This window comes from Ovis canadensis, chromosome 3 (genome assembly GCF_042477335.2).
Source record: "Ovis canadensis isolate MfBH-ARS-UI-01 breed Bighorn chromosome 3, ARS-UI_OviCan_v2, whole genome shotgun sequence".
Lineage (NCBI taxonomy): Eukaryota > Metazoa > Chordata > Mammalia > Artiodactyla > Bovidae > Ovis > Ovis canadensis.
The window spans coordinates 37970882-37987783 of record NC_091247.1 but is presented as its reverse complement, the minus strand read 5'-3'; the positions used below and the strand labels follow the sequence as shown (position 1 = coordinate 37987783).

At 49.2% G+C, this 16902-nt stretch overlaps 1 protein-coding gene across 2 annotated transcripts in view; it reads left to right on the top strand.

Moving 5' to 3' along the window:
• The first annotated feature begins 243 nt into the window (after positions 1-243).
• Positions 244-16902, top strand: part of GALNT14 (polypeptide N-acetylgalactosaminyltransferase 14) — a 221953-nt gene continuing 205294 nt past the window's right edge. For both annotated transcript variants that reach the window (XM_069582915.1, XM_069582916.1), the window contains exon 1: positions 244-1109. In XM_069582915.1, coding sequence (XP_069439016.1) covers positions 981-1109 — 129 coding nt within the window. In that variant the 5' untranslated portion in view covers positions 244-980. The remainder of the gene's footprint in view (positions 1110-16902) is intronic.

Genomic DNA, 16902 nt, shown 5'->3' with positions numbered 1-16902 from the left:
TTGCACCTTAATTTTTAAAAGGATTTCTTTAAAGTTAAATTTAGACCAACTCAGTGTTCCCATTAAGCAGAAAAAGTTGCCAGGCAGCTGCAGGCAGGCAGAGAAACACCCTGGGGAGTTGGCTGAACTCGGCCTTGGCCCTGAACAGCCAGGAGAGTGACCCCCGGGTGAGGCAGCAGGCCTGCCAGCGTCCTAAGGTCCCAGCGCCAGCTCCCCTAGGGCGGGTGCACAGAGAGCCGGACCAGGCTACGAGCGCCACGGGCAGACCCCCGCGGCGAGCGGGAAAGTCCTCCTAAGAACCGCTCCTTCCGGCACAGGCTGGCCTTTGGGTCCCGGCGTGCAGCTGGGGGCGGCGGGTCTCGCGGACGCACCGTTCCAGCCCCGCCCCGCCCCATCCCAGGATGGCCCCCGAGCTGCGCGCGGGGCTCGGCGCGGGCGGCCCCAGAACAGCACGCGGCGGTGTCTCGGTGGGCGGGCGGCGGTAGCGCCCGCTCTCAGAGCCCAGCTCACTCCCGCCCGGATTCCCCTTCGGAGTCGGTCTGTCTGTCGGTCCTCCCTCCCCCATCTCTCCCTCCCTCCACTCCCCGCTGGAGCTCCTCGCGGGGTGCCGGGCACAGCCTCGGATTCCTCCCTCCCCGCAGCTCGAGTCAGTTTCCCTCGCGGCGGCGGCGGCGGCGGCGGCGGCGCGGGGAGCATCTCGGCGGCTACCGCGCTTCTCCGGCTGGAGCGGTTGTCCAGCTTGGCGGCCCCTCGGCCCTCGCCTGCCGCGCCTCGGGGCACCGCGTGGTCCCCCCTTCTGCTCGCTCCTCTCCCGAGCGGGCGCGGCGCCTGGCAGGCTCCCGCCGGACCTCCTCCGCTCCGGATCCCGGGGCTAGCGCTCGCGGGAGCAGGGTACTCTCCAGGACACCTGCCCCGCCGACCCTGACCGCCAGGGGGTGCCCCCGGGGCGCAGTGACGCCAAGAGGAAGGCAAGCGGGACCATGCGGCGCCTGAGTCGCCGCCTGGTGCTGCCGATCTTCGGGGTGCTCTGGATCACCGTGTTGCTATTCTTCTGGGTAACCAAAAAGAAGTTGGAGGTTCCGACCGGACCCGAAGTGCAGACCCCCAAGGTACGGGGTTTGGCTGCGCGCCAAACGCCGGGCAGTGGCTGGCAGGAGGGCGCGCAGCTCGCGCGCGGGGTTTGCGGGCTCCCGGGAAGCCAGGGCGGGGGTCTGGGTGCTGCGAGCAGGTAACCCGGCGCCGGATGCGGCTACAGTGTGATATTTCTGGATTTTACAAAAGCCCAGGGGGGCATCCCCGGCCCTGCGCTGTGTGGAAGTGGGAGTGGGTGTGGGTGGCGGGCGCGCGCTGGCTTGCGGAGCGGGGCTCTTAACTTGGGTACAGCTCGCCTGGGTCCCGGGGCGGCGGGGGCGCAGCGGTCGAGCCGCCCGGGGGTTGGTAGTCCGTGGACGCTGCGAGATAGTAGGTGGTGGCGGTCGGGTGGCAGGGCCGGCCGGCGCTTGGCGCCCGAGAGAAGTCTGGCGGCCGCGCTGACCTCCTTGCTTCCCGCAGCTGCCAGGCCGGAGCAGGGGAGGCCGGAGGCCCGGGGGTGCTCCGCGCGCGCGTGTGCGGCGCGGGCGAGCGCCCTGCAGCGTCCCGGGCGGCTGCCTCCCGGGCCCACCCAGCCTGTCGCAACCCTTGCTTTATAATTGTCCTCGATCTCTTCAGCTGCATTGGAAGTTGAAATGAATGTGCCCTGAACATCACTAAAGAGCCTGTAAAAACCGACGCCTTGGTATTGGTGGGGAGTTGGGAAAATGAGAGTCTAAGTGGCTTTTCCAACTCCTGCCCAGGCGGTTCATCTGAGCGGAGCCACTGGGCTGTCCCTGCAGGCTCAGTCTTAACCTTTACTCAGAGCCCCCATTCCTCGGTCTCTTCTTCCACAGACCTGGCCGTGGGACAACAGAAGGGAGCCTCAGGGGGGTTTCCTGACCAGCCAGGCAACATTTATGAACAGGGTCCAGAGAGGTCGTCCAGTAACTGTGAAAGAGCCCTTGGAGAAGCTTATGGTCCCAAGCAGGAGACTGAAAATAATGGGGAGAAAGGGGAGTAAGTACAGTGCAGAGGACCGACTAGGTGCCAGGTACATGTGGGTGCTTCATAAATAGTTGTAGGAGTTGGGTGGGATTCTCCTTATTCCATAGATTAGGAAACTGATTCAGTCTTGCCTTAGGAGCTACTGATTTGAACTCAGACCTCTGATATTCAGGATCTTTCCACTATATCAAGTTGCCTCTGAGATTGCCTTTTAACTGTCTTTGGGCACTTACATTCTGAAATCTTGCCAATGCTCGATTGAATTCCCCAAGCATTTATTGATGATCTGCTGTGTGCCAGGCAGTGTGCTAGCTGCTGTGGGTACAGAGATGCAGAACCTATTCTCTGCGGGCAGGGGATTTGCTCAGGAATGGACCAGGACCATACAGTGTGCACTAGGTGTCATGGGGGCCTGGGGACTTAATGGAGGAGGAGGAGGAGGGCACAGGGAACTGAGTAGAGAGGGAAGAACAGTAGGTTTGGCACTAGGTAGGGACGGCATTCCTGGTAGAGGTTAATTGCACCAAACAGGCCGAGAGGAATGACACAGCATGCTGGGTGAGTTTGGCACAATTCGATCGTCAAAGCATGTGGCTGATGGCGGGGATGAAGTTGGGGGTAATGTGTAAGAGTCCTGTTGGGTAGCACCTTGAGGGTTTCCAGGGGCCTTGAGGCTGCACTAAGCAGGGGAGTGACAAGGTCAGATGGATGCCTTCCAATAGCCTTCATCACACTGGATCGATTTTCTCACTCACTTCAGACCCGCCCATAGATATGGGGAGCTTTTCCTCTTTTTCCCTGGGTGGTTCTGCTCCTTGTGATGCAGTTAATGATGCCTGCGGGGACATGAACTCTGTTTTGCGTTGAACTTCATTACCTTAAGCTTGCTTATTCTAGTTTACTCCAGGGAGCTGGGACCAGAGATCTGTTTCTTCCTTTGTGGGCTTTGTTGTTCTTCCTTACCTGCTTCTTCTCATCCCGCCGTGTGTTGAGCGCACATTTATCCAGTGCAGCCACAGGCCAGGCTCTGTGCTGGGTTTGGGCATTGCTATGAGGAGCACACTCTGCCTCTGCCGTCTGGGGGTGGCTCTCACAACTTCCTGGCTGAGGCAGAATTGCGAACAAATGAGTAGTGGGATGGGGTGGGGGCAGTGGTCTAACGTCAGATATAGTGCTGTGCAGTCATGGAACAGGGGTCTCCTAGTTTTGACCACTTGCTCTTTGTCTTAACATCTCCCCGCCCCATTTTCTGTCTCCTTTATAACCATGAATTCTTTAGACTTTAACAATCTTGATACTTCTTATTGTTGGTCACCCTTTTTTGTTAGTCTATTTCTTCTTTCTCTCTTTCACCTGTACTACGCTTTGTGTGTCTGCTTATATATGTTGTGTATATTCGTGGGTGTATTTTGTGTCTAGTGGATGAGCACCCCTCTGTATCTTGGTGCGTATGTATCTGAGGGGAGGGATGGAGAGACAGAGAGAGGTCCTTCTCAGGGCCACAACAGTTGTTCCCATCACTGATCTATCAGGAAATTTGCATGTTGGGTCCCAAGGAGTGCAGTAGGATTCCAAACCTGACTCCATGTCAGAACCACCTAAGAGAGCTCGTTTAATATACACATTTTTATATTTACTGCAGAGATTATGATTCTGTGGGTTTTGGTAGAAGGTCCTAGAATCAGTATATATATATATATTTTTACAAGGGCCCCACGTGAATCTGAAGTAGCCTACTGATGGATGGTTTTGGAAGCTAGATGAAGAATAGCAAGTCTATGGGTTTTTTTTTTTGTGTGTGTGGTTCAGTGGGCCCCGTGTAAATATGGCCGAATAATTTCATTCTTCTTGAGTTCCTGGTGGTCCAAGCTTGTGTGAGCATGTGCATTCATGTGAAATAACAATAGCTAGCATTTACATTGGATTTTACAAATTCACAAAGTCCGTTTCACATGTATTAGCTCATTTAAGCTTCACAATGACCACAAACAATAAGGCAGATCATACTTTAATGCACATGAGATTGAGTAATGAGGTTAAACAATTGGCCCAAGATAGCAGGGCTATAATTAAGTGGCAGCATCAGCACAAGAATGGAATTGGATCATCCTGGCAACCACCCACACCCTGTGCTCCTTCCTTGCCACAAGCCACTTGGATGCCTGGGTCTTTGCTAGTGGATGATGGGGTGAGGTCAGGGATGTTTATAGCTGCACGGTGCCCACCTACTTTCCAAGCACTTCATGACTCATCTCGAGGTGCTGGTCTTTGTGGAGCTCCAGGGAGGTTGGTGCAATCTGTGGGGAAACCATCTCAGAGGGAATCCTGCCCTGCCCATGGAGGAAGCCATCTGGGGCTGAGGAAGCGCTTCTGGCTGGACAGAGTGAACCCTGCTGGCAGGCTGCAGCGTCATTGGGTGGTTGCAGCACCCTTGGTCTAGAAATCGTTTGCCAGGGCAGAGATTGTTTCCTCAACAGTAAGAGTTATCCAAGGACAGTTGTCTATTGTAGGGCAAAAAATTTGGTTGTTGGGTGAGTTCAGTATCCCAGGTTTCTCTAGTCGATGCTTCTGCCCAGTCCTGGGGAGAGAGCTCTTGCCTTGGATGTGTCTGAAGCCATGGGGACTCTGCCTAGGGCTCTTCCCAGTGTGGTAGAGGGGTCAGTTTATTTTCCAAAGCAAGAGCAGTGGGCTCCCTTCCCTCTGAAATATTTAGAGAAGTTGAAATGGTGGAGGGATTGGACAGGAGAGGGCTGCAGCCCGGGCTCCTTGGCTGGGGACTTCCCAGCTTGTCCATTCCATGCAGCCAGTTGCCTTTGCTGGGGACTAGGCCCTGACTGTCTTCCTCACTGTTAGGACATATCCTCACTCACCTGGCAGTGGGATCTCCAAAGTGGGCCTGATAATAAAATAAAACCTATGCCCCGTCACAATCCAAGTGATACGGAGAAGCCAGGCTGCACCCTTGGTTTAAGAAAATTAATTGGATTTTTTTCTTAGTTTCAAGAAGGGCTGTTCTATTAATAGCTCAAATAAAGATTTCTTTAAGTTTGACTTTTCAATGTTGATTTGATTTTTATGGGGATTCCCACCCCCAAATTCAGCAAAGCTCTAATTCCTAATTGAAAATCATGTAACAAGCTTGATGCTTTCATTTAAACAGGATTTTAGCAATAAGTACTGTACCACTAAAAAAAAAAAGACAGAAAAATGTTTCCATTTCTTCTCTCCTCTATCATTTGTTTGCCATTTGGAGAATTATACAATAACTGACAGAATTTTTTTTTTTTTAAACAGCAAATTTTTCTCTTATTTTCAATAAACTAAATTTAGGCCAGGGGCTTGCTGCTGCTGCTGCTGCTGCTGCTGCTAAGTCGCTTCAGTTGTGTCTGACTCTGTGCAACCCCATAGACGGCAGCCCACCAGCCTCCCCTGTCCTTGGGATTCTCCAGGCAAGAACAGTGGAGTGGGGTGCCATTGCCTTTTCCGAGGCCAGGGGCTTAGGGCTTAGTAAAAGAAGAATTTGAGACCTGAGGGTACTTTTGGAGGAAGGTATTGGAAATGTAAAGGCTTTGAGTAAAGTGCCTCAGGCCATGTAAATGTATTTGTGCTGTGCTAGAAATATGGCAAACACTGTCAGAAAGGAGCTTGTTTTCTGTAATATTTGCATACTGCACACACCTTATGTATATGGCACTGTTATTGTATTCCTCATTTATTAGATAATTTCTTGCACACACACACAACAATTTCATCAGTTTTAGAGACAGAGGCCCTAATAATCCGCTGAAGCTCCGTGGGCATATTTTGGATTCTGTTCAGGGAATTTCAACTCTGGCACAACCAGAAACAGCTCGTTTTCAGATGAACCTTCATCCTTCGTGAACATTCGTGCCTGCGTGTGCTGGTGCCCACGCTGGGCACTGTGCTGATTTCCCATCTAAGGCAATTCCTGGAGAAGGTGGCGGGGATGATGCTGCCTTCAAGGCCCAGATGTGGCTACTGTGAGAAGCTGGGAAATACGAGACTAGCAGGTTAGAACTCCAGGTATTCAAGAAATAGCATGCCTTGCTTTCTAGATATTAACAAGCTTAAAGCAAAACAAAACAAACCACCGCCCCTGCCCCCCACCTCCCAAAAAAGAAACCAAACCCTGAGCTCCCCTTGTACTCCTCTCTTGCCTTGATCAGCCCCATCACGCTGGTGGGAATTTCTCTTCCCTGGGTCATTTTTGGCCTGCCTGGGGTTGTGTCCTTGTCCCAGCTGGTATTCTCCCCCAGGCCGCATCCCAGGGACCTACAGATCTATTTTAAGGGAATCTCTTTGGGTCAGTCTGGGGATATCTCTCTCCCTCTCTGTACCTAAACCCTTGTTCTCCTAAGTTGCCTGGTGCTTTTGGAAACAAAGACCAGGAATCCCTGTCTCAAGATTTCCCAGAGGCCCAGAATGATACTTGCTGCAATCAGAGAAGACACAGGGACAAAACCAGAAAGGAAGGAGAAATTAATGTCCCTGTCACAAGCTTCCCCAGCCTGTCTAGAGACTACCCTTTTCCAAGGTTGCTCATCTGTTTGTATCATTTAAAAGTGCTAATCTCCACGCATAAGAGGTCATTTATTAGCTCAACAGGGACAGAATGAGGTTGCCCTTGGCTGGTGCCTAAGGCCCAGGATCTTTACGGGGCCAGGTTCACATGCCATCTCATCTGCTTCCTCTGCCTGCACCCGTTCCCACACCTCTACCATCCCAAATTTCCAAAATAGTCTTATGCATTATCAGGCACCCAGGAACAAATTTTGAAATTGAAGAAATGTTTTTCTGTGCCTCTGTTTACTTTCTAACATTTACAGTATGTCATTCTTCCAGAGCATTTCGAAGTCCCTGATGTATTTTTCGGAAAAGGAATCTGAATTAGAAAGTAGGGACAAACCCACAGCTCCCCTCTCTGGGGGCGTCTGTGAACCCTGCTATGACTTTTACACATTCCACTTGAGATCAGTGTTATAGACCTGCCATCTGTTTGGGGAAGTGAGTCTCTACAGCTGGCTGCTGCCTCTTCCCACTTGCCCGCAGGGACCCAGAGCTGCGTAGTTGGCCTTCCTCCTTGTCTGGACCTCAGAGACTCAAACTGTGCACCAGGGTCGGAAAATGGAGACCCCAGCCCTCTCATGGCAGCTCCTATCATGTCATAGTCAAGTGTGGGTTTGCCTTCTGTTTTTTCTAATACACCTGGCAGCCCAGGTGTCTCTTTCTGCCATTGGTGGTGCCAGACATCACTCAGATAGTCTTTTCTGGGCTCAGTCTCATCATCTGTGAAAGGGAGCAGCATGCTACAGCCCTATCTATCCATCTCCCACTTGCCTTGCCAGCAGTCTGAGTCATTTTGCGTTACTTGTGAATAACTCTGAAGTGAAACCTCATGGCTTTAAATAATTATACCACGGATACCCTGAGTCTATTACTTATCTTTTAATTATTTTACCAGAAACGCTAGATTAACCAAACACTAAATCAGCTTCTGAGTCCTGAGATGTTGAGCTGATTAAGAAAGAACCCCTTTGGGACAGTGAAAAGCACGGGCATGCACACTCACGTGTACACTGGCACCCTGGGGAATTCTGCAGAAGCTCCTGAAATTTGCTGGCTCTGGCATTTTGGCATTTGAGGATAAATGGCCTGAAATGACCTTCTGGGGCAGCAGCCTTTCCATTCGGTAGCAGCTGCCGCCATCACAGGACCTAATGGACACTAGGAAGCTGATGGCAAGAGGAAGGAAGATGCGTCTACAGTGAGAGGAAGGTATATATGCCTCCCAGGGAGTCCTCTTTCCTCCTGCTTTCCTTTCCATCACTTCTCTCCTCCCTTCATCACATTCTTTCTCCTTCTCTTACTCACGTTTTCTGGGAAGCAAGAGGGCCCTGGAGCAGAGAGGCACAGGGCACTTGGTCAGGAGTCCCAGAAAGAAGTCTGGAGGCCTGGGAGCCTAGTACCTCTTGCAGGCTCCGACCAAGGTCAGGAGCGGCTTGCCTAGCTGCTGGTCTGGACGCAAAGGCAGTTCTTTCCAAAGGAGGGACGTGGCTGCTCTGGCCACCCTGAGCCATTCTGCTCAGACGCCCTATATCAGCACAAGCCCTCTTGGCTGGAATTAAGGGGCCAGTGGACCACTGCCTCCAGACAAAGCCGATTTCAAGTACAGAGTCTCTTCTGCCTACCATTTCCCAGAAACAAGATTAGGCACTTAAAAAAATAATTAAATTCTCCTCATATCACTTGTCTTCTTAACTGTGAGCGCTACAGAGATCTTTCAAGGAAATACAGGGCCAAGCAGCACAGGCACTTGTTCCTGCCACTGGATCTGAGTGCCCAGCCAAAGACAGCCACCACCCAGCTGCCTCTTTCTAACGATCACGTTGTTTGAACCCAGTTTGCATCGCATTCACGGCCAAGAGAGCATGAGGAGCATCTCCAGGCTGGGTAGGACCGGCCCATCTTGACACGCTCTTTCCCAAGAGGCAATCAGTCCCTTGCCTCAGTCGTCACTAAGGTTTGGAAATTAGGATGTTTTTCCCTCTAATGGCCCAGGCTGGGGATTTATGTAGTTCCCGTTGTTCCTCTGAGAGCACTCTAATCATTAAATTCCCCCCACCCCTAGCCACAGAGAAACTGAGCCGATCAATATTTATGCTCCCATCACTTGCAGCTGCAATGTGTAGGCATCGTGGAGGCCAAACTCCCTGATGGTCATTGAGAAATTAGCTGGCATTCGTGTTTCAGGCTCACTGTTTTCTAGGATCTCTGGGAGATCAGACCACGTGGTCCATGGATTAATTAAGCCACCCAGATAATTGGCTATTAATAGGCGGGCAGTTGATAGCTGCCAGCCGAGTGCTGAATTGACAGGTCCTGACTGTGGTGGGCTGGTGGTCTTCACCTGCAGAGGGACTGCTCAAAGTCCTGAATGATTAAAGGTGAATCAGAAACTGGAGGCTAAGAGAGACCTTCCTCCCTCCTTCTTTTCGTGTGATGTTACAGAGTTTACAGAGCATTTTTATTCACAAATGCCTCCTTTGATTCTTCCTGCAACCACGTGTGGTGGGTGTTATTGTTACCCTCGTTCTCTGAAGTAGGATGAAAACTGAGGTTACAATAGGGAGGAGACAGGCAAGCTCGCCCAACCGCTGTGTGGCCTTGAACTCACTCTTCTGACTGTAAAGCCTGTGCTGTTTCTATCATGCCTATGCTCAATGTCCGGCTAGCTTCCTTTTCCAGGGGAAGTGGCAGTTCTTTTATATGTGTACGTGCTTTGTGTATATTTTCATCTGGACAAAAAGCTCATGCTCTTGCTGAAAAATGACCTCTCCACCTCTGATAAAACACCAGCATTGCCTTTCTGCACGTAAAGGGGAATGGTGGGTCAGGTTAAGGGAACTCTACAACCTGTCTCTGAAGGGCCACCAGGACTTTGTGTTTTCTCCCAGGACAGGCCAAGTTTAACTCAGTCTCAGACCCAACAGAAACATGCTGCAGGTGATTTGGGGAGTATCCTGGGCTGGACTGGCAGACTCGTGATCCTGGGAGAAGTGGAGAGAGGCTTTCGTGCTCCTTCAGTCCTGTTGTCGGTACTGGCTCTGTCTTTCTATTAGTGACCACCCCCCACCCCAAACCCCCACCCAAGATTGGCAAGGTTTGACAGCAGGAAATGAAGCTCTGCTGTCATTCAGGAGGCTGCTCAACTCAGAAGTCAATGGGATCCTGCAATTAAGACGGAAACTGTTGATCTGTATCCGTTTCGTGATGAATGTGGTTCTTAAACAATCAGAAGCAATTCTCCTCTAAGAGGAAAAATGTCATTTGAAAGAATCTAAGACATACATCCTATTTGAAATGTGAGGCATGTAAATGGGGGAGTGACTCCAGGGAAGTGACTTTGGAAGGTACCCAGCATCACCGGAGAGAGCCTCACGGCTCAAAGATAGAGGGCGCCCTGCCTGCGTCCTGCTCTTCAGCCTTGAAGGGCCACGGTTCAGCCATTTGGTGGCTGCTTTGAGGATTGGGTGTGAGTAAGGGATTTGCTGCCCATGTATATGCTTAAAGTTATGACATCCTGGTATTTTTGTCTGCAATTCTGGTGAGCTACTAGAGAGCTCATGGTAATGCTTTTGTGATGTGGCCTGAATGTCACAGTCTGTATTGCAGGATCCTGAGCAGAAACATGACTTTTCCACTCTTGTGCATTTCTGCAGCGCATGGCAACATTAACGGGGACAATATTTTTTAAGGATATTCTTGGAGTAAGAATGAAAGGAAACATAAACCTAGAGAACTCTGGTATTTTCCCTCTCTGCTCAAAAGTCCTGATGGTTTTCTAATCATTTGTTTAATTCTGGATCAGATAAACTCTCTGTAATTTTCCCTGCCTCTCTTAACACTGAGATTATGGCTTTTGCTTCAGGTTTTAGCTTTTCTGCTAAAACGAACGCCTTGCATTCCAATTAAAGTCAGCACTTTTTTCTGTAAAGGGTCAGATACAGTAAGTCCCCTATATACAAACAAGTTCCATTCTGAGAGCACATTCCTAAGTCCAGTTTGATTGCTAAGTCCAACAAAGTTGGCCTAGGTACCCAACTAACATAATCAGCTATATAGTATTGTACTATAATAGGTTTATAATAGTTTTCACATAAATAATACATAAAAAACAAAAAAATAAAACATTTTTAATTTGGAGAAGGAAATGACAACCCACTCCACTATTCTTGCCTGGAGGATCCCGTGGATAGAGGAGCCTGGCAGGGGTCCTCTGGGGTCACAGGAATCAGACACAACTTAGCGACCAAAGAGACAGACAATCTTACAGTACAGTACTTTGAAAAGCACAGTATACAACAACTGGCATACAGGGGCTGGCATCGAGTGAACAGGCAAGAAGATTTACTGGCTGGAGGAGGGAGAGGAGGTGAGAGAAGGTAGAGCTGAAGGACCGTCAGCAAAAGGAGACAGGGCAAGCTGTCATTTCGCTCATGCCTGACATTGATGGAATGCACGTTTGCATCTTTGAAAGTTTGCGATTTGAAGGTTCATATGTTGGAGGTGTACTCAATCTTTTTTTTTTTTTTTTAGACTGTATGGTTTCTGTTGTAACTATTCGACTCTGATATTGTGGAGTGAAAGACATTATGTAAATGAAATGAGTGTGGCTGTGTTCCAGTAAAACTTTATTTATGGGCCCTGAAATTTGAGTTTCATGTAGTTTTCCCATCTCATGAAATACATCTCTTTTGGTGTGATTGTCAAAGGTTTACAAATGTAAAAGCCATTCTTAGTTTGCAGGGTGTCCTAAGACAGGTGGCAGGCCAGATTTGGCCTTCAGGCTGTGGAAGGAAAGTGAAAGTGCTCAGTTGTGTCCGACTCTTTGTGGCCCCATGGACTGTACAGTCCATGGAATTCTCCAGGCCAGAATACTGGAGACGGCAGCCTTTCCTTCTCCAGCGGATCTTACCAACCCAGGGATCGAACCCAGGTCTCCCGCACTGGAGGAGGATTTTTTACCAGCTGAGCCACCAGGGAAGCCCAAGAATACTGGAGTGGGTAGCCTCTCCCTTCCCCAGTGGATCTTCCCGACTGATGAATTGGCTGTGGAATTCTACTTAGAGCACAAGAACAGGCCAAACTAACCTGTGGTGTTTGAAGTCAGCTTCACGGTGACCCTTGGTTGGCCTCAGTGACCAGAAGGGAATCTGTGGGGCGGGGGAGCGGGGAGGGCGCGTTTGGGGAATTGGTGTCCTGTTAGTTTCTTGATCTGGGTGCTTGTAGCTTGAGTATGTTCGCTTTGTGGAAATTCACTGAATGCTTGCTCTTTTCTGTTTGCATATGCCACCTCAATAAGGCCTTCGAAAAGAAAAGAATGGACTGAGTGGGTGGCTTCTGACTCTGGGTATTAGCACCTCCTTTGAGGTCAGGGTGCAGAAGTTTTCATTCTTCTTGTAGCCACTGGCTTCTGTTTCTGAACAGAGAACTGTCTTGATAGATCTTCCCAATTTCCCAATTCCTACTCCCTTTTACGTACAGGGAGATGTTTCACAGCTAGTGTGGTACAGGTACCAGTCACCCGAAATACCATACCTGGAAGAGTTAACCTTTTAGTTGCTGAATCATAGGAAGATGGATCAGGGAGGGGAATTCTAAAGGAGACCCAGGCAATGGGGACTGCCAGTAGGAATTCGGCTGTTGGAGCTGCTCCATAGTGAATCTGGGCTGAAATCTACCTTTTTATGGTTAAGATGTGGAGGCTTAGTTATATTTGTTGTTGGTTAGTTGCTCAGTCCTGTCCAACTCTTTGCGACCCCATGGATAGCCTAGCAGCCCGCTGGGCTTCTCTGTCCGTGTGATTTCCCAGGCAAGAATATGGCAGTGGCCAGGATCTTCCTGACCCAGGGATCGAACCCATTGTCTCCTGCATTGGGAGGTGGATTCTATACCATCGAACCACCAGGGAAGCCCTACTTACAGTGATGGAATTATATGGCATAAGCTACTGGCCTGTAGAAAACTAGCTTTCCCCACCACCCCCCACCCAGCAAAAGAGCAGAGTGCTAAGAACTCGAGCTCCTGTGCGTGCCAGGTGCTTCCTGTGTCAGACATCTGTCCTCCTGACAGCCCTATACAGTAGGCGTCGGTAGTTTTGTTCTTCAGGTGAGCAACATCAAGGCTTAGGGAAGTTAAGTGACTTTCCCAAGGTCATGCCACTTACCAGTGGAGGAAGTGGATTCCAACCCAGATCTGTCTGGCTCCAGAACCACCTCTTCCCACTTCACCATGCTCACCCCGGCTTCTTTCTCTCCCCTCATAGTCACACCAAATCTGGTCTCCTAAAAGAGATGCTGAATGTTTTTTCCCCTTAGCAACCTGTCATTATAGCTGGGCTTTGTTCTGCTTCCTAGAATTACACACATCTTGTTGCGACCAGAAGCTATTGAATGAAATAGTGTATATCAGAAGCTATCTCTTCCAGGACAAGTCATTTTAAAACAACAGGCAAGGAGGAACTTTACAACACTTCCAAAGAGAAATATACTGTGCTTTGTTTGCTATCCCCTGTGAACATGTCCAACCTATAGAGGACTGGAGATGTTTCTGGTCCAAGGGTTAAACTTTAAAAAAGGATGTCTTCAAGCTGTCACATTCTTGAGAGTGTGAAGGAGCTTTTGGTATGCCTCCAGACTGATTAAATAGGGCATGGCTTGGACTTAATCAACAGATGCTGAAAATGCAAAGGCTGTCGTGAATGGAAAACAACCCCTCCCCCACAGCACCCCTCGGAGAGGAATAGTCCTGTATTCAGCATAATAGCACCAATTATTTGGTTGTTTGTACTGAGGAGTTGAAAGCTATCATGTGCCGGGAAAATACTCAGCATGGAGCAGTAATTATGGATCAGCTGATAATAAAGGATACTCTGGATTGACTACTAATTAGATTATTAGCACCAAAAACAAATACCTGCTATTAACCATGAATAAGCCGCATTTATGATATTCCCTACTTTTAAATATATATTCCTTTTTATAATGTGCAATTTCCTTTCTTCCCTTTCTGTGCCAAGACTTCCCATTTTCCCCAGTCATAATAAGCATCGTTGTCTGCTCAGCTGTGACCAAGTGGTTTTCTTGTTTCTTTCCGGTCTCAAAAGGGGTTGAGAATGCTGACAAATTGAGTGTCACATATCAGACCCTATGTGAGACATGTTAGGTGTTTTCAGGGGAGAAGTCAGGGTTATTCCAGAGCAGGATCCAGGTCTTTCCCAAGGGGCACAACGTCTTTATAAGGGGTAAGGGGATGTATGGGCTTCCCTAGTGGCTCAGATGGTAAAGAATCCGCCTGCAGTGTGGGAGACCTGAGCTCGATCCCTGGGTTGAGAAGATCCCTGGAGAAAGGAATGGCTACACACTCCAGTATTCTTGCCTGAAGAACTCCATGGACAGAGAGCCTGGTGGGCTACAGTCCATGGGGTCACAAAGAGTCAGACACGACTGAGCGACTTTACTTTCACACTTTCTTTTCATAAGGGATTGTATGTTTTTCCCTTTCAAATATGTGCTGGAGTTAATTGCCAAAGAAATGACCCAGTTGCTTTTTTTTGGCACTTTGAGGTTTGGTCCTTGTCTTCCCGATCTGAGGAGATGGAATGGGCATTTGGGTGCTTTGAGTGTCTGCTCCACCCTCCCCAGCAAGTAAGCCATCTTCCTACAAGTAGGTTGACAATGCATTCCCAGTAGAATGAGATTCTAGCTATCTTGTGCCCAGGGCAAGATGTGTGTTCTGTGGGTAGGACCATGTGGGAGGAGCCCTCGGGATGTCTGCAGGGAGCAGCTGGCTATGGTAGGAGTCAGAGGGCAGCTCTGGCCACGCCCTCAATAAGTGGTGGAAGTGACTGTCAGGGGTCCTGCAGGAAGTGCTGGTGATGGAACTTGTTTGTGACCACCATTACAAGCTAGGAGGGAGAAGCTTCCTTGGGGAGAGGGTGAACAGCTGCCTGTCAGGAGAAATGCAGGTTGCTCTATCTGTGTTAAGTGTTTGTTCTTTCCAAGGCCTACCACAAGACAGGCAGGTGAGATTTAGCTGGTACTTCCCAGTACAGTCATACTTGATGTTTAAGACTGGCACTTTTCTGATTAAACAGTGTCTGAGCCATAGAGATTGTTCAGATGTTCTCTTTTGAATAGTTTCTCTGGATGATGTATTGATTACTCCTATTTTACCAATGAAGAACTTGAGGTTTTATAGCATCCAGTGGGAATGTGCCTAAGTCTACAGAGCTCGTAAGTGTTGGAGCCAAGACAGGTCTGGTTGACGCAGGGGTGCCAGTGAAGGAGTCAGCAAGTGAGAAAGACAATGATCTCCTTGAAGGAGTATCTCCCTTTGAGCACCCATTCATCATGGGGAGAGAGGCTTGTCAAACAGGGGGAGACAGAGTGGGCCAGTTCCCCTATACCAGGCCATGGGGTCAAGCTCATCTGTTCATCCAGCAAACCTATATGGGCATTGCTGGGTGTGAAGTGCTGTGCAGGGTGTGGGAGATAACTGAGCCTGGTTCTGCCTGCCTTGCCCTGGATGAATTCTTAGAGAAGAGTAGAGTGCGGCCCAGTGGCCCCCAGCTGGTGCCTGGCTATTTCTGTCTCTTGAGCCCTGACTCCTTCTTGGACTTTAAGGAGTGTTGCTTTATTCCTGGAAAGATAGAACTGTGGCCCTGGGATGGCTGTTTAATGGTGAAAGGGGCTGCAAGATGGCTGGAAGTCTTTTCTGTCTTTTGAGTTAAAATGGGATGTAAGGCCGAGGGAAATGGAGAGAATCTTTACATGGGTTCGCCAGACAGAAGTTTGAGACAATTGCTTTTGAATTTACTAGCAGTTGTTCTGCAAGGTTGAATTTCTTCCCCTGATCATGTCAGTCTGCTGTTAGCTCAGAAAACTGTGGTTGAAGTTTAATCTCCTCCTTAAAGCTCTTTCACTAAAACAGGAACCTGTTATTCCACAGGGCCTCTTATTAGAAGTAGAAGGATTTAGGGCGGCCTTTTAAAGTCAGGTCAGTGAGTTTTGAAGAAGTCCATTTGCCAGGACCCACTTGTCCCCAAAGTGTCTGGTTTTTGATAAGCACAGCTCTAGTGGAAGGATAATGGAAAAGGAAAACCAGTCTCGGGATAGAAAAATAGGCTAACTGAGCAACCCACTTTAATTTAGTCAAGGATGCCTATTGTGGCTTTTATACTGTTTTGGATACTGTAGACCAGGGTTGGCCCATGGGCCAAATTCAGACCCCACCTCCTCCTCTGCTTAGTCTGTGGGCTAAGAATGTTTGTTAAAAAATATTTTTAGTGGTTGGAAAAAAAAACTAGAAAGAAAAATATTTTGTGACACATGAACATTATCTGAAATTCAAATTTCAGTGTCCATAAATATAGTCTTATGGGAACCATCACCCTCAATTATATGTTGTCTGTGGCTGTTCTCACCCGCCTGTGGGTGGCAGAGATGATAGCTGAGATGGAGACTAGGTGGGCCATGAAGCTGAAATTTTTACTGTCTTTTTAGGAGAAGTTTGCTAATCCCTGCCTTAGACCTTTGCTTCTCAAAGTGTGTTTTGGTGGTAGTTTGGTAGAAATGCAGTTTCTCGGGCCACTCCACAGCTACTGATTGAAAATCTGCATCTTAACAAGATGCTTAGGTGGTATCTGGGCGATTAGCCTTTGAGGAGCCCTGTATCAGATGACAACACTCTTGCTCACAAAAAGCTAGTGTGAATCATACTTCACGGACTGGGGTCTGGAGTCGGTGCCACATTTCCCTATTTATTGAATTCAGCCTGATTCTGACCTCCCATTCCCCTGGGTTGAAGTGGGGATTCCACATCTATCACAGGTTCACAAGGGTCGAGAAGGCTTCCTCATTGCCTGGTGACATGGGGAGAGCCTGGACCCTTTTAGCATCCTAGTCATGTCTGTAACATCATCATTTTAATGCTCTCGGGCTGGTGGGTTCCTTGTGATGTGGGGAGCCTGGAACCCCAGGCCCAGCCTCCCTTGGGGCATCACACAGCCATTCCTCTTGGACCTTGCTGTCCCTGGGGTACCCACCACTTTCAGGACTGGCTACCTTTGTTATCTTGCCAAGCTGGAGGAATCCCCTTTTTCCATCACCTTCTGGGCTACTCATTCTTTCAACATACCTAAGCTTTTATGTACCATTTCCCTGGGAGGGAGGGAGTGTCCTGTCCGGGTTATATGCTGAGGTTGGGGGCTGGTAGGGGCTGGGGTGAGAGTGAGCGGGTGGAATG